Below are 22,866 nucleotides of genomic sequence, written 5' to 3' on the forward strand. Positions count from 1 at the left end.
TCTTATTTTAATATACAAATTATTATGAAAACGTTTCTTTTATTTTGAAATAGTTATTATTTTTGAGAAAGTTTATCTTATTTTAAGCTACTAATTATTTAAATATTCGAATTATTTTAAGATAGTAATTATTTTGACATACTTGTATTTTGATACTTTTATATATTATAATTTATATTATATTTCTTATTTTTCTCTCCATCACATCGGCGGAAATGACCTTTCACAGTAAAAGCGACTCCTTTTTTTATTTCACAGCTTGTTTTACGTGTTTTCCTCTCTGAAGTCTGGCAACCCGGACCGCTGCGGCTGGTTAGCCAGCTGATCCCCCGTGAACAGCTTCTGACAGGCGGCTGTGGGTGTTCCTTCACTGCCATGCGACTCACTGATAACAGGTACAACACGTCTACTGACGACGGCTTCTGTCAGCTCGGAGTACCGGCTGGTCACGCTAACGAGCTAACAAGCTAACGTTAGATGCGCTAGCTTTAGGCTACGGGATGAAACGAGTGTTGTTGTCTGTTGTTAGCTAGCAGGCTAATTGTAACACTTCCGGTTGTCCAGTTCTGAATATCTAAATCTTCAGTGCGGAGGTTGGTGAGCCGTTAATGTTATCTCCGGGTCACCTGTGCCACCTGTTCAAAGAGCTAAAGTTAGCTAATTAATACACAAACGCCTCGAGAAACCGAACACTTCACACCAGACTCCATTAAAAAAAAGGTGGATTTAATGTTGAGTTAACGTTACAGTTTATTCCACAATAAAAGGAGCGATCGAGCAGTTTATGAACACGAAACCAGCAATGATGAATTAATTTTGTCAAAATGTATCATAAAATAATCCTGAGTTGTATTCTTTGTTTACTGCTGCTGCCAAACAAAGAGACATCAAAGGGCCAGGTTTTTAACCGGGGTTTGGTTTGACAAAAGAAATCCGCTGTCGGCTGAAGTAGAGGAGGCGGTTCAACCTGAACACCGTCATTTACGTGTAGCACTTTGGAGGGTCTGTTCCTATCGTATCTAACATCTGTTTCATGGCACTGGAACGTGTCGCAAAGTGTTTGTCAATGCCGATTTTATTTTGAAAATATGCCCGGAAATCGCATCGTTAGCTGTGTCTGTAGCTTGTTGTGTCTTAAAGGAACAGTTGACTTTGTTGTTGTGGTTGAAGTGCTGCACGGTGCTTGTTTTTAAAGTCACAGGTGGGTCAGAGGTTAGCTTTGCTTCCTGTTTATGTAATAATAATAATAATCATAAACTAACCTCCACAACGATGATCATCTTTAAACTCATATCTCATATTCATGGACTACTTTATCAGAGAAGTTAAGCATTAAAAACATTTTTAAAAAACAAAGGTTTAATATCCTGTAAACAATTTAATTTGGCTGCAAAAGAATTTTGGCGTTTTTTTGCGTCAGCCTATCACACGGGAGTTTGATAGGCCAAGTTTCCTTTGGTTGCAATCTGCAAACCCGCCGCTAGATGGCACTAAATCCTACACGCAGTACCTCTTTAAAAATGACTGATGACGTCTCAAGGAAGCCTTTTTTCCAACTTCTTATTTTTGCTTATTTTATTTGTGCAATTTATGTATTTGTATCCGCTGTGATCAGGAGTTGTTACACTGTTGGATGCTTTCTTTTGCTGCTGCTGAGGCGGTTCCTCTGTTCTCTCACTCTCTCACACACACACACACACACACACACACACACACACACACACACACACACACACACACACATTTTAAGCTTCAGGCTAAGACGTCAGCTGGTGATCTAAGTGTGTAATGTCACGCCGCATCAGGGGGGCGGACACATTCCTCACCACCGCTGAACTACGCCGTTAAGAGTGGAGCTTCTGGAGGTCACGAGGAGTGTGTGTGTGTGGGGGGGGGGGGGGGGGGGGGGGGGCGCACTGGTTCCCAGTTTGTCTGTTCTAGACGAGCTGAAGGAGGATGAAGCTGATCTCTGAGCATGAAGTGAGTGGATCAGATGGAGAGTTTTGAAGATAATAATCATGCATGAATCTTGTTGTTTCAGGACTTGTCGTTACGTTAATGTTTCTCTTTCTTTGTGGGGTTTTTTCTTGTTTATTTATGTAGGATTTCTATTATTTGATGTGTTGTTTCAGACTCGGTTGTGTATTTGCGCCTTGATGGATGAATTAAGTATGTTTTGAATTTGGTTTGTTGGTTTGTGGTTAAAAACAGCTGATTGGATAAAGTGTTCCATGTGTGTTGTTAGCTGTTGTTTTGTCACGCTAGCTGCTTGGCTGCACTGAATTATCTCAACACCTGTTGTGTGACGCTCATGATCCCCAGAGGATGAATCCTATTGACTCTGCTGATCCTCTGACTTCTGAGTGAAACATCTGTTGGATGGGTTGCCATAACATTTTGTATAGACGCTCATGTTCCCCAGAGGATGAATGGTAGTTATTGTACGGATCTCTTAACTCGGTAGAGGTTTTGTGAATTGGACTCTGCGTGACGTTTAAGAAGACATCTGAGGCTGAGTGACGTCATCGTCCGTTCAAACGAGACGCTCTGAAGACAAACTTTTTAACGTACAGAAATAAAGACAGCAGACGGGGAAGTGTGCATAAAAAGGGAACAAGACGACGCTGCACCAGTCTTCTGTTTTAGAGACAATAGTGAAGCAACTTTGAGTTGTTTTGACTGTCGGATGCAAAGTGTAAACAAATGTAAAAAAATGTAAAAACAAAAAGGGAAATTTGTGAATTCTTACGAGGCAAAGTCTCTCACCATTTATGAGCCGGACGAAAACATTCTACTACAAATAATCTAGTTTGGAGACTTTAACAAAGCTTTTATTCCAGATTTTCACCATTGATTGATGGATGGATAGATGGATGGATGGATGGATGAGAGATGGATGGATAGATAGATGGATAGATGGATGAGAGATGGATGGATGGATAGATGGATGGATAGATAGATGGATAGATGGATGAGAGATGGATGGATAGATAGATGGATAGATGGATGAGAGATGGATGGATAGATGGATGGATAGATGGATGGATGGATGAGAGATGGATGGATAGATGGATGGATGGATAGATGGATAGATGGATGGATGGATGGATGAGATATGGATGGATAGCTGGATGGATGGATAGATGGATGGATAGATGGATAGATGGATAGATGGATGGATAGATGGATAGATGGATAGATAGATAGATGGATGGATGGATAGATGGATGGATAGATGGATGGATGGATAGATAGATAGATGGATAGATGGATAGATGGATGGATAGATGGATAGATGGATAGATAGATAGATAGATGGATGGATAGATGGATGGATAGATGGATGGATGGATAGATGGATGGATAGATGGATAGATGGATGGATAGATGGATAGATGGATAGATAGATAGATGGATGGATGGATAGATGGATGGATAGATGGATGGATGGATAGATAGATAGATGGATGGATGGATGGATGGATACTTTATTAATTCTACAAGGGGACATTTTTCCACTACAGCAGCATTTATAGAAAGAGGTAAAGAAATAGAAATATTATATATAAAAATGCACAATATATACAATAAAATATAATATTAAATTAACTAACGAAACAATTGTGCAAAGATTTGGCCAAACTGAATCTTGATCTGACGTATAACTGCATAGTATCTGAATTACTCAAAAAACAAGGACGTATGTCCTTCAGACGTCCTTCAGACGTTCCCTTTGATCCTTCACATGTTACAAATACAACAAACATCTACCATCTGTGTACCACACTACAATACACACAAGTTAAACACAAGTGAAGTACTGGAAGCTATCATGAAAGGAGTAACGTTCTCCAGATGAGGTTCCTCAGCTGACTGATCACACGTTTCCTCACTTCAATGACTTCAAACGGCAGAGAACTGAAGGAAAGAACTCGTATGAATTGTGGGAAACCGTCTGAAAGGAGCTTTGTTTCTGTGTCTCAGCTGATGAGTCCAGTAAAGTGGTTCATAATAATATTATAACAGCAATAAATCAGGAGACTTGAAGGAGTCATAAGATCTGTTTATCTTCTGTAATGAGGTTTTGATCAGAAGTCTCCGTCGTACGTTTGTCTGTTATTCTGTATTTATAGTTGAAGATGAAGTCTCTCTGCCGGTGGATGGGTCATTCAGCTTTGGTTCAGACATTCGTGGTCCCCTGAAGATGAACCCTCCGGACTTTGTTTGTCTCCTCGACTATTTGATGGAATGCCGTGACGTTTGCTTCAGACGTCCTCTTAATCTCCTCCGGATGAGTTTAATAATAACTCTGGAGATCAACCATCAGTGTGTCTGAACTCCTCACAGAGCCGCTGGTCCGGCTGCAGACTCTCAGTCTTGTTTTATTGTTTAACAATTATCTATGTTCAGGTTATTTATTAACAAATCCATTCATCTAACGACTAATTTATTGTTTATTCCAAAGTTGTTGTTTTTTTTATTTTTTCCTGATCAACATAATGAATGAACTGAAACTAGATCAAACTTGATAAATGTTCCCGTATTTCATTCAGTCCTCGTCTCTGAAGAACAAACAAACGTAACAAAGATCATGAAAGAGTAAAATACTGAACCTCAGATTACAAAAGATTGTTGTGAAGAACAGATCAATTGAGTCTCTTAAAGTCATAAAACAGATTCAACACGAGGATGAAGAATCATTTCAAGGTTTCACACAATGACTGAATGAGTTCTGTTCAGTCACTGAATCTTAAAGAGGATGTTTATGATGCTCATAAACGGTGTTGTTTTGGTGATTGTTTAAAGGAAACCTGCTCTTCCATCGAGGGTTAATGTCTCTGCGGTTCCTTTTTGAAGCTCCGTTTGCTCGCGTTAATCAGAACCTTCCATTCTCTTCTCTTCTCCTCTCCTTTCTCCCCTCTCCTCTCCTCTCCCCTCTCCTCTCCTCTCCTTTCTCCCCTCTCCTCTCCTCTCCCCTCTCCTCTCCTCTCCTTTCTCCCCTCTCCTCTCCTCTCCCCTCTCCTCTCCTCTCCTCTCCCCTCTCCTCTCCTCTCCTTTCTCCCCTCTCCTCTCCTCTCCCCTCTCCTCTCCTCTCCTTTCTCCCCTCTCCTCTCCTCTCCCCTCTCCTCTCCTCTCCTCTCCTCTCCCCTCTCCTCTCCTCTCCTTTCTCCCCTCTCCTCTCCTTTCTCCCCTCTCCTCTCCTTTCTCCCCTCTCCTCTCCTCTCCTTTCTCCCCTCTCCTCTCCTCTCCCCTCTCCTCTCCTCTCCTTTCTCCCCTCTCCTCTCCTTTCTCCCCTCTTCTCTCCTCTCCTTTCTCCCCTCGCCTGGACAAGTTTCAGGTGGCAGAAAAGAAAGCAATTTATGAAATCTGTGTAAAGGTTGTGAACTTGCGCTCTCTGGCAGGGTTGAAGGAGTCGAGGTGGACCGAGGTTTTTGGCCCAGAGTTTTCCCCGAAAGGCAGCTGGAGGTGCATGTACAAGCTGCCCGTTGAGAAGCGGACAGCAGACCTCCAGTGGAGGGTTGTGCATGGAGCTGTAGCCACGAACAGATACCGGGCACACCTGGATCCACACATTGGTGAGGAGTGTGATTTCTGCTCTTAGACCGAGACCCTGGAGCACCTGTTTGTTCAATGTCCTCGGCTCGCGGCACTATTTGATCCTTTAAAGAGGTGGTTTCAGGGTCTCGGAGAAGACTTTTCTTTCACTTTATTCATCTTTGGTCCAAAATACTGTGTAAAAAAGAAGGCTGTCCACACTCTGATGAACTTTTTATCTGGTTCTGCCAAGTTGGCCATCTGGCTAACACGCAAGAATCGGGTTAGGGGTGCCGGCAGTGAAGATCCAGTAAGAGTTCTGGAGGGTCTGTTGAAGGCCCGGCTCAGGGTGGAACACACCTACTACCAGACGGTGGACAATTTAAAGGATTTCAGGGACAGATGGACGACTGGGAGCATTTTGTGCTCAGTGGTGCTGCTGGAGAGTTGGTGGTGAACTTCTGAATGTATTGATCATTGACATAGATTGTTTATTTGTTCTTTGGTGTTTTAACTTGTTTATTTTTGTTTTGTTTTGACTTATTTGAAGTTTTTTATTTTTCTTCCCATTTTTTTGCTTTTCAAATGATGTTTTAGAATGTTTCTGGTTTCACTGGAATAGTGAAATAAAGGAACTTTAAAACCCAAAACCCTCTCCTTTCTCCCCTCTCCTCTCCTCTCCTCTCCCCTCTCCTCTCCTTTCTCCCCTCTCCTCTCCTTTCTCCCCTCTTCTCTCCTCTCCTTTCTCCCCTCTTCTCTCCTCTCCTTTCTCCCCTCCTCTCCCCTCTCCTCTCCCCTCCCCTCTCCTCCCCTCCCCTCTCCTTTCTCCCCTCTCCCCTCCTCTCCCCTCTCCTCTCTCCTCTCCTCCTCTCTCCTCTTCTCTCCTCTCCTCTCCTCCTCTCTCATCTCCTCTCTCCTCTCCTTTCTCTCCTCTCCTCTCCCCTCTCCTCTCCTCCTCTCTCATCTCCTCTCTCCTCTCCTCCTTTCTCTCCTCTTCTCCTCTCCTCTCCTCTCCTCCTCTCTTTTGAAGCTTTTTGATGCTCTGTTTGCTGGCGTTAATCAGAACCTTCCGTTCTCTCCAGGATCCAGACTTGCGGCTCCTTATGGCTGTTTATGATGAGAACATCCTGAAGAACCATTTCTACTTGGCGCTGGAGAAGCAGAGACCGGACCTCTGCAGCCGAGTGGCGGAGCTCCACGGCATCGTGAGTCGCTCTGTTTACCTCGTGTGTGTGTGTGTGTGTGTGTGTGTGTGTGTGTGTGTGTGTGTGTGTGTGTGTGTGTGTGTGTGTGTGTGTGTGTGTGTGTGTGTGTGTGTGTGTGTCTGGAGGAGTCGGGACGACAGGAGACCAGGAGGAGGTTTCTCTGGTGGAGGAACATCCGTGAGTTTTCAAAGTGAAACATACAAAGTGGTCGAGTTCTGAAGTCTACTCTGAACTTTAATGAACGTGGGTTTGGGATGACGCACTTCCTGGTTCCTGGCAGTCGGGGTCTCTGGGACTTGAGTGTGTGTGTGTGGGGGGGGGGGGGGGGGGGGGGGGGGGGGGCGGCAATACAACAGAGCAACAGAACCTGAGACATCACAGGTGTGAATAGACCTCAAATATCAAGCAGCGGATGATTTCACCTCCACCGCTCCAGTGTGACAAAGTGAAAGTACATATTTATGCTCTTGGACCACTTCCTGTCTTGTCTCTTTTTGTGGTTTCGGTACTCTCAGCTGCTTCCTCCTCTCTCAGCAACGCTCCCCCTCTCAGTGCATTTATCTGCATATATATATATATATATATATATATATATATATATATATATATATATATATATATATATATATAATACTATATATATATATATAATACTATATATATATATATTTAATCGGGGTAGGTGACAGAGCCAGCGTGAACAAATAAAACGACAACAACCGCTGTGAAGATCCTGCAAAGATCAGACGGCCTGAAACGTGTTCACAGCTCCTCGGGACGCCTGAAGGGTGTCTTCACTGACTCATCAGGAGGCCGTGGTCTTCAGAACGTCAGCTGAACGTCAGCTGAGCGCAGCGTAAAGCATCTTAACTGGAGTCAAAACTTGTGATATTGCAGAAGCAGCAGACGGCCGATCATGTGATCGTGTTCCTAGATCCTTCAATGACCCGCTCCGAATACAATGTCCATTGTTTTACACGTTATGTTTGTTTCAATTATGTGAAACTGTGGTCGTATATATCAGCCTGTACCCAGCATGCCGTTCTGCGGTGTAACAGTTAGTACGGGTCCCCTCTCAAGACCAGGTCCAGTCAGTATCTGATCATCTCCTCGCTCCTCATCCTCCACTTCCAGCCCAAAAGAAAGAATTTGCAGCTTTGAGTGAAACTCAAAGTGGTGAACTGTGATGCTACGAATCAGGAAGATTGGATTTGGTTCAGAGAGTCCTCGTTTGAGTCTGTGTTGATGGTTTTCTGTCCGCAGGTTCTGGTGCCTTGTTGTGGAAGTCTAACCGACGGCAGCTTCTCGGACGCTCAGTTCGACAGCTATGTCCTGCAGCCGGCGGAGGACGGATACCAGACTGTGGACGGAAAGGTTTGTCCCGCTTCCCTTCAGACACATCGGCTCCATCAGAGACACTTCAGACTTAAAAGAAATACGAGCAAACGAGTCGTCTGACGGGACGACGGACACGGGACAAACGTCCGCTTTATGTACTTCACCGTAAAGGCTAGAAAAGATGCGCAGCTTAAAATAGAAGCTCAATAGAATTCTCAATTATCCATCAGTTATACGTCCATATCTGGACCACGGTCCTCCTATTGGAGGGCCGGACTAACATGTTTGCTTTTCTTTGCTGCGTGTTTCAGGAGGTCCGGATCCAGGACAGGCAGGTCCTGCTGGGGTCCGGCTTCCCGGCTCCCTCGTCGGTCCCCATCCTGTTCGAGGAAACCTTCTACAACGACCGGGAGCAGAGCTACAGCATCCTGTGCATCTCCAGGCCCGTGGAGGTGGACCCGAGCCCGGCCGAGCCCGGCCCGCCGGCCCCTTACTGCCTGAAGAGCCTGGAGGATGTCCGGGAGTTCCTGGGACGCCACGGACAGAAGCTGGACAAATTCATCCAGGGCTTCTGTCAGGCCTTCAGGGAGCAGGAGAGGAAGGGACTCCGACACCACATAGTAGGACCTCTTCTTCCTCTTCCTGTGTTTGTCCCTTCTGCTTCATTCTGCTTGTTGATCCTTTTAACAGTAATTCAAATCCTTTAATGAGACTGAAGTGTTACTGACTGCCGTCCTGTCTCCACTCAGGACTCGGTGAACGGTCTTTACACTAAATGTCTTCAGTGTCTGCTGAGAGACTCTCGTCTGGTGAGTACTGTGGTGGAAAAAAAATCCTATACCCGCTTTGCGTGAGTCTTCTAATGGTGAAATACATAATACCAAAAACCAGGTTGTCTTTTAAGTATTTATTCTCTGCGCAGAGAAGGTTCAAAAATCACAACAGAATGCGTTCAGTCTCAGTGAGGAAGAACCAAGAACAAAGTGAACAAGCTTTCTTTATACAGAATGAGCAAAGGTGGGGGCCGATGGCCGATGTTACAGACGTCTCGGTCTCAGACTTTTGGTCTCAGACTGATGGAACAACAAGTGAAAACAAACAGCCAGCAACCAAAACAAGCAGCCCAAAGGCCTCAGCAGGAACATTCTCATACAACACAGTTAGTTATCCATGTGAACAGAGAGGGAGAATTCTTCTTCTGCACAACAGAGACACGGTGAAGTTCAACAAAGTCCAGAGCAAAATGACTTCTGCATGAATACAATATACTGAGTAGAAATATATACTACGTAAAAAATGACCATTACAGTACGACCTCCTGACCCGAGTAGGAAGTGATTCTCAGGGAAACTCCGTACTGACATGAAAGTCGGTACAGAGTTTCCCCATTTATTTCAACAGCCTCGGAACGGCAGGTGACAAAAACAATCCTACCCCAAGCTCCACTCGGCCGACCCGCTTGGAAACATTGTGGATCTGTACCTTACAGGAACATTGGTTCACTCCAAAAAACAGCTCCTCACCCAAAAGAAAAGACGTCTTCCGCCGCTTCAACGCTCATCAACGAAAGAGTTCTTTTCAGCTCAGGAAGGTTCCTCACTGAGTGAAACGACCCGGAAGTTTCTAAGTGTCCTCCATGATAAGAGCTGTTTGAATTCTCTAAATAATAAGGAAAGGTGCTTCAATGCTTCCTTCGTTCGCTCCGTTAGCATAGGAAACACTGGACCTTCCTTTACCAAAGGAAAGTAGATAATGTCCAGACAACTCTGAGCTCCTCGGTTGTCTTCTCCTGACTCCTCATGAATTCTCCTCCACATCTTTCCTTGGAGGTCAAGGGACATTGGTTAGGAACCGACGTTAGGAGGTCATTTTTTAACTTTTCGACCGCAGCCCCGGACTCGCCCCGTCCTTCTTCTTCTGTTGAGTTTTTACGGCGGTCGGCTTCCACAGGTGTCGCATTAGCACCCTCTGCTGGACCGTCCCTCGCTCTTCGTGTGAAAAGAGGCTCAAAGGAGCTTCACGATGGAGATCCGTGTCCCTCCCCGAGCTCAACCGTCTGTCTCATCGCGGTAACAGGAGTTTCTTCACATCCTGATCACATCCTGTGTGTTTGTCTTCCTCCGACAGAAACTTCTGGCGAAGCAGGAGCTTCAGATGACGCTCCTCAAGCAGGCGGTGGAGGTAACGTCACCGCCGGAGTATGAAGTACAGGAGACGAGATGTTCAAACATCCTCATCACTGGGACTTACTGTCATATTAAAAATGTCTCTCTTCTCTTTCCAGATGTATGTCCATCATGGTATCCATGATTTAATATTTAACTTTGTGGGAACGCTTGAAGCCAGCCAGGTACGTCTGAACTGTGAAATGTTTACTTTAGATTTTCAACTTCTTCTTTATTTTTTAAACAGTGTTGTGGTTTCTCTTGATGCCCTTTCAGTTCCATTGTGGACGGTTTTCTGTTCATATAGGATGATATTAAAATGAAACGTCACGATTATCCTGGAAAAAAAATCATCGAAAATATGATCATAACTCTTCAAAATGTCACTTAAAAAGTGCAGCAATCACTTTACCTTCGTCGAGAAACAAATATGTTTAATTTCGAGGTTTTTTTAGACAAAATTAAAAGCATAAATACAGGATGAATAGAAAATACTGTGATTATGTTCTTTCTTACATGATAATTCCCGTTTTCCTGTATTTAATGCAGCATTTTTCAAATAAACCAAAAAACACAATGTATCGACGATACTAATGATTAACACTTCAGACCCCCCTGAAAGCCTCAACAGCTAAATTCTGTCTCTAAAATCAAAAGACGGTGATTCAGCACTTGTAAATGTCTTGTTTAAAAGCTTCCTAACACTCAGCAGCTTCCCATTATTCAAACTGCTAAATATTTATTCACAAATATGAATAGTGAGTGTAGATAACAGCCGGCTAGAGCTGCAACCCGATACATACTTTGGTATTTCGCACACTGCTTTGAAAGAAAGAAGAACGTCCCGTTGAGTCAGAGATGCAGTGAAACTGGACTGTTGTTGTTCTTGATGAAATGTCTCCGTCACGTCAACAGGACGCCGCCTTCAACAAAACCGCCAGGAGTCTGCAGGAGCTGCAGCAGAACGAGCTGGGAGTGAAGCCCGAGTTCAGGTCAGTTCAACTGTGTTAGACCTGCATTCTCTCTAGTGTCCACCAGGGGGCGACTCCTCTGGTTGTATAGAAGTCTAGTCTAAAATGACTCTACTTCTCTCTTGATTTATTCCCTCAGTAAACATTGTAAACATGAGTTTATGGTCTCAATCTCTAGTTTACAGTCTTCTTCAATACAGCATGATGTTCATTTAGTACATTATGCTCCATTTAGAGTCAAACACACCATGAAGAGGGGATGCTTTAGGGGCGGGGCTACACAGTGATTGACAGGTCTCTACCAGAGACGTATATCTCTACGTCACTCCTCCTCAGTCCAGATGTGGTCACTTCCTGTTCACTGGTTGTTTAAAAACAAAGATGGCGACGGCCGTAATGTAAGATGGCAATATTGCCAAACTCGAGTCTTCAGAACATCGGTCCGCTCATCAAGGGGTGACGTCACGACGACGACGTCCTCCTCTGTGTGTTTATGATGTTGTCTTTCCACTAGGACCTGTATTGTCTCTCACTCGTGTTGTGTTTCTATTGTTGTTGTTTCTCAGTGTGAACTTGTCTCGGGCGAAGAGAGAGCTGAGTCAGCTCAACCAGCAGACCTCCCCCCTCCTCAAGCTGCTCTGCCTGCGCAGAGTCGCCCTGACCGCCACCCAGACCCCCAGAGGCACCGGTACTGTGTGTGTGTGTGTGTGTGTGTGTGTGTGTGTGTGTGTGTGTGTGTGTGTGTGTGTCTCTATGTGTGTGTGTGTGTGTGTGTGTGTGTGTGTGTGTGTGTGTGTGTGTGTGTGTGTCTCTATGTCTGTGTGTGTGTGTGTGTGTGTGTGTGTGTGTGTGTGTGTCTGTCTCTCTCTCTCTCTCTCTCTGTGTGTGTGTGCGTGTGTGTCTCTCTCTCTGTGTGTGTGTGTGTGTGTGTGTGTGTGTGTGTGTGTGTGTGTGTGTGTGTGTCTCTCTGTGTGTGTGTGTGTGTGTGTGTGTGTGTGTGTGTGTGTGTGTGTGTGTGATGTTTTGCTGATAAATGTGGTTAAATTCCATTGAACTTAATTACTGTATCTTCATCTTAACTCTTATCAGCTTTAATATGATTCACATGAATCTGTTAATAATTGTTAGTAAAGAGTCATTTTAAAGAAAGGGTTAAAACCTTTCATACGGTTTCATTACGTTCATTTGTTGTTGGACGTTAATTCAAATCACCAGTTTGAATGTTTGAGTCTGGAGATCATGTGTTGCTTCCTGTTGCTGCTGACGTTCATCAGATGAACTCTGACTGTCTGTGATCCCATCAGCTGTCGGGACAAAGCCCCCCTCTCTCTAACTCTGATGGGTTTGTCCGGTTTGCTTTGGGAATCTAAGCCCAACAACGACCCCCGCTGTGGTGGTACGGTCCGCTGCTAATGTTTGTTTGTCGAGCCATTTAAACGGAGAGAGTGTGTGCGTGTGTGTGTGTGTGTGTGTGTGTGTGTGTGTGTGTGTGTGTGTGTGTGTGTGTGTGTGTGTGTGGGACGGTAACCTCATCCAAGTGTCACGACGTTGAAGTAACTCGATTACTCTCCGTTAGTTTGAGATTACTTTGCAAATAAGAAGCCAATGATTTAGTCTCTGAAGCAGGAAAAGGGAAACCATATCACAGGACACTTTAGTGTGTGAAAATGCTTTTCACTGGAATCATTTGGCACATCGGTGCAGCTCGTATCAGCTCATCTAAATGAACGTGTGATCAACCTCCCTGCTCTGCTGCTCCCTTGTCTCCCTGCAGTCAGCATAGAGGCCGTGTCTGCAGACGACCTGCTCTCCGTCGCCCTCTATCTGCTGGTGAAGACGGAAATCCCCAACTGGTGAGTGCACCGACGAGGGTCAAAGTAACCTAAGATCAGCTCTAGTCTAGAGTTTTAGACTAGAGATCAGTAAATCCATCTTTAACGTCAAGCAGAGCTCTGTTGCACAACTGATCTCGGTTTAGTTAATCCAAGTTTAATCCACAGTTATATAGAGTTCTAAAAAGAAAACGAGACAATCCAGCTGATCTGCACGTTGAATGTTTCCATTTAACCGCCGGTTGGTCTTTGTGATCCACAGAACTTGTGGTGCATCGTTAGCGTGTCCTTTGTTAATCACTTGACGTGTGTCCTCGTGTGTCCTCGTGTGTCCTCGTGTGTCCTCAGGATGGCCAACCTGAGCTACATCAGGAACTTCTGCTTCAGCCACTCCAGCAAAGACGAGCTCAGCTACTGTCTGAGCACCTTCGAGGCGGCGGTGGAGTACATCAACCTGGGGAAGCTGCAGGACACGCGCTCCGTGAGTCCTTCCCACCCCAGGAGCGGGACGTCTGTTCGTCCCCCGGAGACGTCTGTTTCACGGTCCTCGTTTGTGTTTCTCAGGGCTCGGGTGAGCTGAACGACAAGGCGCTGTTCAAAGAGAGGATGAGTCTGCTGTCTCAGAGCGCCGCCACGCCCATCCACTGTCTGTTTGAGGTGAGCTCAGGGAAGCCCACCGCCACCGGGTCTCCAAAGTCCTTGATGAACCCTTTGACTCTAAATGCACCATAATCTACTGTGTGGGTGTGTGTGTGTGTGTGTGTGTGTGTGTGTTGCAGCACATTGCCAATGGAAACGAAGCGGAGGTGAAGCGTCTGCTGAGTGAAGGAGAGAGCAACGAGGACGTCAGGATGTGTCATCCCCTCTGCTCCTGTGACCTCTGTGACCTCCAGCTGTCTGGGTCAGTGTCCACGCATGCACACACACACACACACACACAGACACACACACACACACACACACACACACACACACGCTGCAAATAAAATGTATTAATGCAAGAGTCACGGGTTTCTTTACTGTTTCTCGTTTCCTCTCTTTTTATTCTGTTGTTGCGTCAGAGACTCAGAATCAGGAACAAAAAGTTGTTTGCTCTTTCACTTCTCACTTGAACCACACACACACACACACACACACACACACACACACACACACACACACACACTAACATCTAGTTACTGTAACTCAGAACAGTTTACACTTTCGTGACTGTAAACTGTTCAGTCATCTACGGTGGCCCACAGGGGACGTGAGTCAACACTTGACGTCTACCTGAGGAAACTGTGGGCGGGATGTGATTTTTACTGCATTTTTTTAATGAACTTGAACGCACCTCTAACTAACCTGTTAACTACCACCGTAAAGTAACCTGACTTCCTGTCGGCAGGCGGTTGAACGACCCGTCCATCGTCACGCCGTTCTCCAGAGACGACCGCGGTTACACTCCGCTGCACGCCGCTGCCATCTGTGGTGAGCAGCTGTGAAACACACACACACACACACACACACACCATTGTCACAATCAAAATGAAAGAATGTTTAATATGTGTGTGTGTGTGTGTGTGTGTGTGTGTGTGTGTGTCTCTCAGGTCAGGCCAAGCTGATCGACCTGCTGGTGTGTAAAGGAGCGCCGGTCAACGCCACAGACTACCACGCCCTCACACCACTGCACCTGGCCTGTCAGAGGGGGTACCAGGGAGTCACGGTGAACACACACACACACACACACACACACACACACACACACACACACACACACACACTACACACAGTCCTACACACACACACACACTACACACAGTCCTACACACACAGTCCTACACACACAGTCCTACACACACAGTCCTACACACACACAGTCCTACACACACAGTCCTACACACACAGTCCTACACACACAGTCCTACACACACACAGTCCTACACACACAGTCCTACACACACACAGTCCTACACACAGTCCTACACACAGTCCTACACACACAGTCCTACACACACAGTCCTACACACACACAGTCCTACACACAGTCCTACACACACAGTCCTACACACACAGTCCTACACACACACAGTCCTACACACACAGTCCTACACACACACAGTCCTACACACAGTCCTACACACACAGTCCTACACACACACAGTCCTACACACAGTCCTACACACACAGTCCTACACACACACAGTCCTACACACAGTCCTACACACACAGTCCTACACACACACAGTCCTACACACACAGTCCTACACACACACAGTCCTACACACAGTCCTACACACAGTCCTACACACACAGTCCTACACACAGTATTGACCTGTAGTGTCTCTGAAACATAAACACACATATTTACAGACTAATTGTGATCTCAATGATGGAACACAGAGGCAGTGACTCTATATTAAAGTGATATCTGAGGTTCAACCTGATGGAGGATTATTAAAGTGACATCTGATGATCTCCTGTCTGTCCTGAAGCTGCTGCTGCTGCACTACAAGGCCAACACAGACGCTCAGGACAACAGTGGAAACACACCGCTGCACCTCGCCTGCATGTACGGACACGAGGACGTGAGTACTCTCTGTCTTCATTACAGCTTATTCAGCCCAGATCCCGTCTCATCATCATCATCATCATCATCATCATCATCATCATCATCATGATCATCATCATCATTAATTAGTCCCTAACGAACCCAACTGTCCCCTTTAATAGACCAAACAATGAATCAGTGAAGCTGTTAGCTGCAGATGAGCAGTGAGAAAGATGTCTGGACCTCTGACTGTAGTCCTTCATTATGTGTGTGTGTGTGTGTGTGTGTGTGTGTGTGTGTGTGTGTGTCTCTCTCAGTGCGTGAAGGCTCTGGTTTACTACGATCTCCAAACGTGTCGTCTGGACCTGCAGAACGACAAAGGCGACGCGGCGCTGCACATGGCGGCCCGCTGGGGCTACGAGGGAATCATCCAGGTGCTGCTGGAGAACGGAGCGAGCACCGACGTCCTCAACAAGAGCAAGGACTCGCCGCTGCGCTGTGCACTCAACTCTAAGGTCAGCGACACACACACACACACACACACACACACACACACACACACACACACACAGGGAACCAGATGTTGCTGCGTCTCTACGTGTGGAGAAGTGAAGTTTGATGAAGGTAGGAACGAGCTGCTGCTCACGGATCAGATCGTTAACAGAGAAACAAGAAAAGACATCAAAGCACAGCTGACTTCATCTAAACTGACGTGTTTTCATGTTCCAGTCGTTCCTCTAATCCGATCAGCTGCTGGAGCTGAAGGCTGATCCTCTCTCTGTGTGTGTGTGTGTGTGTGTGTGTGTGTGTGTGTGTGTGTGCGTGTTTTGTCTTGTTGCAGATCCTCGTGTTGTTGCAGTCGACGCAGAACAGCCGTCAGCGCGGCGGAGTCGATGTGAGTCGCCATCTTGTTTTTTTGTAACCAGTGAACAGGAAGTGACCTCATCTGGACTGAGGAGGAGGGACGTAGAGATATACATCTCTCGTAGAGACCTGTCAATCACTGTGTAGCCCCGCCCCTAAATCATCCCCTGCTTTATGGTCTGTTTGACTCTAAATGTTCCATAATGTACTAAATGAACATCATGCTGTATTGAAGAAGACTGTAAACTAGAGATTGAGACCATAAACTCATGTTTACAATGTTTACTGAGGGAATAAATCAAGAGAGAAGTAGAGTCATTTTAGACTAGACTTCTATACAACCAGAGGAGTCGCCCCCTGGTGGACACTAGAGAGAATGCAGCTTTAACACGTGAAGCTTTGAACCGGAGGTTGTCTCCTGGTTGAGATATTTACCAGCTCATCTACATACGACACCTCACCAACCAATGGTGATGAGCTTCATCTGGTGACCAGGTGAGGATAAGATCACGTCTTAGACTAGTAGGAAGCCCTGAAGTCGACCCTTGTCATGTTTATTACTTCACATAATGGACACAAGAGGGACAATGTGTCCCACAGTAAGAGCATAAACTCCTCACCGGTTTGTAGTCCACCTCCTTCCCGCTGAACGTCACGTCTCTGAACGTTTCTGTCTCTGTGTCCGTCTCCTCAGTCTCCCGGTCGATCTCCTCTGGCCTCAAACTGCAGCAGCCGTCGCTCCTCCGTCTCCAGCACCTCCTCTCTGGGCTCCGAGGTCAAACCGGAGGAGGAGCGGGTCCGACACCGAGAGGTAACGGAGAAACCGTCAGAGCGACGGGAGTCCGCTGCTAGTGATATCGGTAGTATTCACTGCAGTGGGATACATAGACGGGTAGTACTGAGGCTGCTTGAGATGTTGTGACTGACGCTGTGTTTGATTGACAGGTGGAGAAGCTGCTGCGGGCCGTTGCAGACGGCGACGTGGAGATGGTGAGGACGGTGTTTGTCCTTGTCTTCTGTGGAAGTGGACTCGTCAATAAGTGCTGTTGTCATCCGTGTGTGTGTGTGTGTGTGTGTGTGTGTGTGTGTGTGTGTGTGTGTGTGTGTGTGTGTGTGTGTGTGTGTGTGTGTGTGTGTTTCAGGTGCGTTACCTGTTGGAGTGGACGGATGAGGAAGAGGAGGAGGAGGAGGAGGAAGGAGAGCTTCGGCCCGAGGCTCCGCTGTGCCACCCGCTGTGTCAGTGTCCGACCTGCGCCCCCACTCAGAAGGTAAGGCTGTGAGCGTGACGCGTGGACAGGGAGGCGGTGTTTCCCCCCCCCCCCCCTTTTCTCACCCCTCGTCTTCACTCTCCACGTCCCCTCAGATGTCCGTCCTGCAGGCCGGAGCGCTCGGGGTCAACAGCTGCAACGCCGGCGGTTTCGCGCCGCTGCACGTCGCCGCGCTGCACGGCCGCTCCGCGCTGGCCGGCCTGCTGATCCGCCACGGAGCCAACGTCAACGCCCGCACCAACCAGAGCGCCACGCCGCTCCACCTGGCCAGCCAGAACAGCCACGTCCAGGTGGGAGGGGGGGGGGTGGGGGGGTGGGGGGGGTCCGTCCCCAAAGATGCCACGAATAGAGTGCATGAGAGCCGAGCGGTTTGTCAGTGTGTTTACCCGTGTGTGTGTGTGTGTGTGTGTGTGTGTGTGTGTGTGTGTGTGTGTGTGTGTGTGTTTTAGGTGGTGAGATTTCTGCTCGAGTGCAACGCCAAACTGAACAAGAAGGACCAATACGGCAACACGCCTCTGATCCAGGCCTGCCTCTGTGGGAGCCTGGAGACGGCCACCACCTTGCTACAGGTGAACACCGTCACGCATCCATCGATCGGTGAAACGTTCTCCTGTATCTGATGTCGCTGTGAGAACCCCGCGTGTCTCTAAAAAGAACCTCTGACATGTCGCCGTGTGTCTCCGAGCAGAGCGACGCGCTGGTGAACGCGGTGAACCTTCAGGGCAACGCGGCGCTCCATGAGGCGGTGCGGGGGGGACACCAGGCGCTGGTGGAGCTGCTGCTGAGGGGCGGAGCCTCGGCCGGCCTCAGGAACAAGAGGCAGAGGACGCCGCTGGACTGCGCCTACGAGCTGGGCGGCAAGGTGGAGAGAATAATAAAAGCGTCCTTCTTGTCCCATGTGGACTAATGTTTAAATGTCTCACCAGCACTAAAGGTTAAAGAAGTGATGACGATCAGAAGGACGATACGAGGCGTGACTTGTCTTTTTACCGCTGTCTTCTGCAGAACACGGAGATCCTGAGGGCTCTGCAGAAAGCGTCGGGACTTTCTCCCGACGCCGAACCAATCAAGCTCCTGTCTGTGCCCAAAGGAGCTCTGGGTAATTTAACATCAGAACTCTGCCTACAAGAGACGACGAAACGATTCATCCGTACTGACTTTTCAGATGTTCTGTCAGAAGTGCGTTAGTGTCCCTCTTTCAGTCGTTGTTTGTTGTTGTTGTCGTCGCTGCAGCTCATTCCTTCGTGCAGCGTCTGAGGCTGCAGGATCACAACAGCGGCAGGAGACAGAAGCTGGCCCAGTCCATCAGCAGGTAACCCTCCTCTCGCCGAGCTGCAGCTCTCACAACTGACCTCGACCCGCTGTGACCTGATGACGTGTGTTTGAATGTGCTTTGATTCAGGGTTCAGCAGATGAAGAAGGGTTCCTCCGGTCCCCCCTCCAGGTGTTCAACGAGCCTGAACCAGGTACGCGTGTGTGTGTGTGTGCATCCTCACCGTCTGGTTTTTAGGCTCTACAGATGCCAGTGTTGCTCCTCAACAACCAGTATTGGATGGATTGTCGTGGAATTTGGTTCAGACATTCAGTCTCCTCAGAGGATGAACCCTAATGACTTTTCCTGTAGCGCCGCCAACAGGTCGAAATAGTCTGTGTGGATGAAGGAGTGTCAAATTGCAATAAAAGATGATATCCAGTGTGGTTTTATAGGCGGACTTGGTGCCGATGCTTCATGTGTTAAAGCTGCATTTTAAAATATTTCCTTATATTCATTTCAAAGTCTTCATCCCTGATCTTCATTTGTTCCTCCCAGGGGAACCCAGACAGGAGGCGGTTGAGGCGGGGGGAGACGGTGGAGGTCAGCAGCCCGTCGGCGAGCCTCGACGCCGGGCCCCGGCTCAGAGAGCGGCCCCTGGGTCGCTGTCACACGCTGGACTCCGGAGAACAACCGCTGGAGCCGAACGCGACCGAATACACTCCAGAGGAGAGAGACCACACAGGTGACGCGCGCGCCGAGTCAGCAGGCGCTCAGACGTCCAGAGAGACGCCGCACTCCGCCTCGCCACCGTCGCACGCCGATGACCCGTTCGAGCCGCGTCCCGCTCGCACCTCGAGCGCCAACTCCGCGTCTCGCGACGCCAACGGCCAGAGTCCCAGCCCTCCGGGCGCAGAGTCGGAGTCCGCCGCCGACGACCGGACATGCGCCGACGTGGCGAGCGCCGACGCGGCGAGCGCGGACGCGGCGAGCGAGGACGCGGCGAGCGAGGACGCGGGTTCGAGTCCCGCCCGTCCCGCTGAGCTCCACGCCGCGATCCGGACCGAGGGAGGCGATCGGAGAGACGCCGACCAAACGGCGGAGAGCGGAGGGGAGGGTCCGGACACGGAGACGTCGTGAGGGGGCCAGACGTTTGGTTTCTCTCGATGCAACACAAAAAACACCCAAAAATGGAAAAGCACACAATAAGAGGTCCGACGTGACGCTGACTGACTCTTTTTTTGACGCCGCCCAGTTTGGGAACGCCGTATTTTCTAGCAGGGACGGGAATTATCGAGACTAGTTCCGATAGCGGTATCAGAAACGCCTCCGATACGGATCTACAATGCTGGATCGGGTATCGACGAGTACATGCACCGACTCCCAGATCACGTTACCATATTTTATATCGGCTCATCTACGCTACACAACAACAACAACACGTGCCCAATCGCTACTGAGCATGTGCAAACTAGTACCAGCGTCAGACGCCTCCTGCACCATTGTTATTTTGTTTGTTGATAACGTTGTGAACAACTAATCTAGTGTTGAAAACTGGTTAGCGTTAGCTGTTAGCTCCTGCTCGGCAACATAAAGGTGCTAGCGGGCTAACGCTAACGGAGGTTAGCGTCGCGTCAACATTATGATGCGTTCAAGCTCAGTAAGAAGGAGCGTTGAGCTATCGCGATGTGTTCAAGTGTAATCTTTTTCGTGAAGGAGTTGTTTGAATAGATATTAGAGGGAAATATTCTGACCTTTTTAACTATCAAACACTAGATCTAAGCAGCTGATTATGCATCTTATTATAATAATTATTGTTATTAATTAAACTGGTATCGGCCAATAAGCATCGGGAAGGAAAAAATTATATCGGAACATCTCTAGAATTTACTCCACAATACAATAAGAAGTTTAATTCATCAACGCTGCGAGCGCCACAAAATAAACTCCATTCACCTCCTTTACCAACACTTGAGTGAGGAGATGTGTTCGTTCTTTTAGAGTCACAATGAAATGTTAAATTGTGTCTAAAGCATTCACACACAAGTCCTCTCTGGTCACCGGTCGACGGTTTTTAACTCGATGGTAGACGCTCGACGTCACCAGAGAGCAACAGCACACGGAATGTCATCGTCTTCTCTTACGTTGTTTTATTTTGGAATCGCATCACTCTTACTTCCTGTGAAACATTTTGTATTTAACGGTTGATCTATAGACAACACTACTTTAGCTCGTCGAATCAAACTCTCTTTCCTTTTCTGACTCCAAACGACCCGCTCTCTTCAGAGACACCAGACGGCTGTGATGAACACACGTCAACGCCTCCATCGGTTCGTTAGTTTGAGTTGTTGTGAGACTTGAATGAATCCGAACGAACCCTTTAAAACACAACAACAACACTAACCGACCGACCAGCGGCTCCTGTTATCTGCCGGGTAAAATGACCGTTTCTGTCAAAGGAGTCTGGCGTCTAACTTTAAACCCGTTTGGACCATCTTCCAGTTCCAGCAGCGAACATCATTTCATTGTGACTTTAACAGATGTTGTCGGGTGCATTAACAGACTCTCTCCTGTCTTAAGCTCCTCCAGTCTGAAGAGCTCCTCCTCCTCCTCCTCCTCCTCCTCCTCCAGGAGGCAACCTGACGTTGTTTCACTTTGTGTGTGAGCGTTGTTGCTTTAGTTCCGTTTGCTTCATTTGTTTGACTTGAATACCAGCCGTCGGCTCGTTGGATATCTAGTTTCTGACGACGCGTTTCCTCCTCAGACGTAGAGCAGGTTTTCAGGATCACACGGCTGCTTTTTAACGTTTTTAAACCCGTTAATTACAAATCTTACATTTCACATCGGTGACGCCGACTTTCATACTTCAGATTTGATTCTCTTAGTTTGTTTCTGTGAAGACTTGAAACAGAGCGATGAACAGTCTGTCTGTTTACGCTGCGTTCATGTAATCAGGAAGGAGATTTATTGATCGATCGATCATCTTTTAGTTGCAGCTCTGCTTCAAAAAACACATTTTTACTTTTTAATTATTAATAACAAAATGATTCTGGTCAAATATAAATCACAGAACTCGTCTTGATCATCATTACGTCACACACTGTGATATCATCATGATGTCAAATAAAGATTCTTCATCACAATGGTTAAAATCAGCCTGTAAGCAAGTTTCATGTCTTCACAAAGTTCACTCGTTCACAACATGCTGAAGACGTAAAGCATAGAGGAGTTATTAAATATGCAAAAGCTCCAGTTTGGTCCTTTTTAACATTACAAGATGTTTGATTCAGAGACTCAGTGAAACAACCGTAGAGTGTCTCTGTTCACTTTCACTGAAGATGAACGGACGTCGAACTTCATCACAAGTCAAGTCTTAATTATTTTTGTACCACCGGTTTGATTTTTTTAGGTTTTGATGTTTTTGAAATGATGTGAATGTGCCTTATTTAATTCACACCCAAATAACCAATAAACTCATCGAGACAAATTCTGTTTTCATCAGACGTGTTTCAATAAAGAAGCTTCAGTAATATTTTAACAAAGAAGATTTGCAGTGTTAAGAAAAGACTAAATAAGCACAAAGAAAGGTGTATATATTTATATATATATTTATATATATATATTTGTATATATTTTATATATATTTAGAGGTATATATTATATATATATTTTATAGATATATATTTAGAGGTATATATTTTATATATATTTAGAGATATATATATTTTTTAAATATATTTTATATAATTTCTTATATATATTTTATATATACAGTATATATATAAAATAGAATATTTAGTGAACTAATAGTGTGATATATATATATATATATATATATATATATATTATAACCTAGTATATGTACATAGTACATAAATATAGAGCAGAATATAACAAAAGATATAC

General features: G+C 46.5%; 1 protein-coding gene across 3 annotated transcripts; it reads left to right on the plus strand.

Annotated features, from left to right (window-relative positions):
* The first annotated feature begins 264 nt into the window (after positions 1 to 264).
* Positions 265 to 20,930, plus strand: ankrd27 (ankyrin repeat domain 27 (VPS9 domain)). 3 transcript variants are annotated; one of them, XM_068723185.1, is made up of 29 exons: positions 1,964 to 1,980; positions 5,403 to 5,576; positions 6,618 to 6,740; positions 8,004 to 8,114; positions 8,390 to 8,698; positions 8,828 to 8,887; positions 10,206 to 10,259; positions 10,363 to 10,428; positions 11,159 to 11,235; positions 11,781 to 11,902; positions 12,989 to 13,067; positions 13,395 to 13,527; positions 13,611 to 13,703; positions 13,826 to 13,947; positions 14,434 to 14,516; positions 14,636 to 14,751; positions 15,521 to 15,613; positions 15,894 to 16,091; positions 16,418 to 16,471; positions 17,135 to 17,251; positions 17,386 to 17,430; positions 17,583 to 17,708; positions 17,804 to 17,998; positions 18,158 to 18,277; positions 18,397 to 18,570; positions 18,714 to 18,807; positions 18,942 to 19,020; positions 19,111 to 19,174; positions 19,519 to 20,930. In XM_068723185.1, exons 3-29 carry the CDS (start codon positions 6,639 to 6,641, stop codon positions 20,098 to 20,100), a joined length of 3,468 nt encoding a protein of 1,155 aa, XP_068579286.1. In that variant the 5' UTR covers positions 1,964 to 1,980; positions 5,403 to 5,576; positions 6,618 to 6,638; the 3' UTR covers positions 20,101 to 20,930. The 3 variants fall into 3 exon arrangements, with proteins under 3 accessions (XP_068579285.1, XP_068579284.1, XP_068579286.1); XM_068723184.1 differs by lacking the exons at positions 1,964 to 1,980; positions 5,403 to 5,576 and adding an exon at positions 265 to 395; XM_068723183.1 differs by lacking the exon at positions 5,403 to 5,576 and having other exon boundaries at positions 1,910 to 1,980.
* The last annotated feature ends 1,936 nt before the right edge of the window (positions 20,931 to 22,866 follow it).

The sequence above is a fragment of the Cebidichthys violaceus genome, unplaced genomic scaffold (assembly GCF_023349555.1).
Source record: "Cebidichthys violaceus isolate CVI_PGR_0920_01 unplaced genomic scaffold, fCebVio1.0.p SCAF_3, whole genome shotgun sequence".
Classification (NCBI taxonomy): domain Eukaryota; kingdom Metazoa; phylum Chordata; class Actinopteri; order Perciformes; family Stichaeidae; genus Cebidichthys; species Cebidichthys violaceus.

Coding starts and splice junctions, on each gene's coding strand:
- ankrd27 (XM_068723183.1), top strand. CDS start 1,957: ATGAAGCTGATCTCTGAGCATGAA. Junction 6,741..8,003: donor TGGCGGAGCTCCACGGCATC/GTGAGTCGCTCT, acceptor TTCTGTCCGCAG/GTTCTGGTGCCTTGTTGTGG. Junction 18,278..18,396: donor CGGCCACCACCTTGCTACAG/GTGAACACCGTC, acceptor GTCTCCGAGCAG/AGCGACGCGCTGGTGAACGC.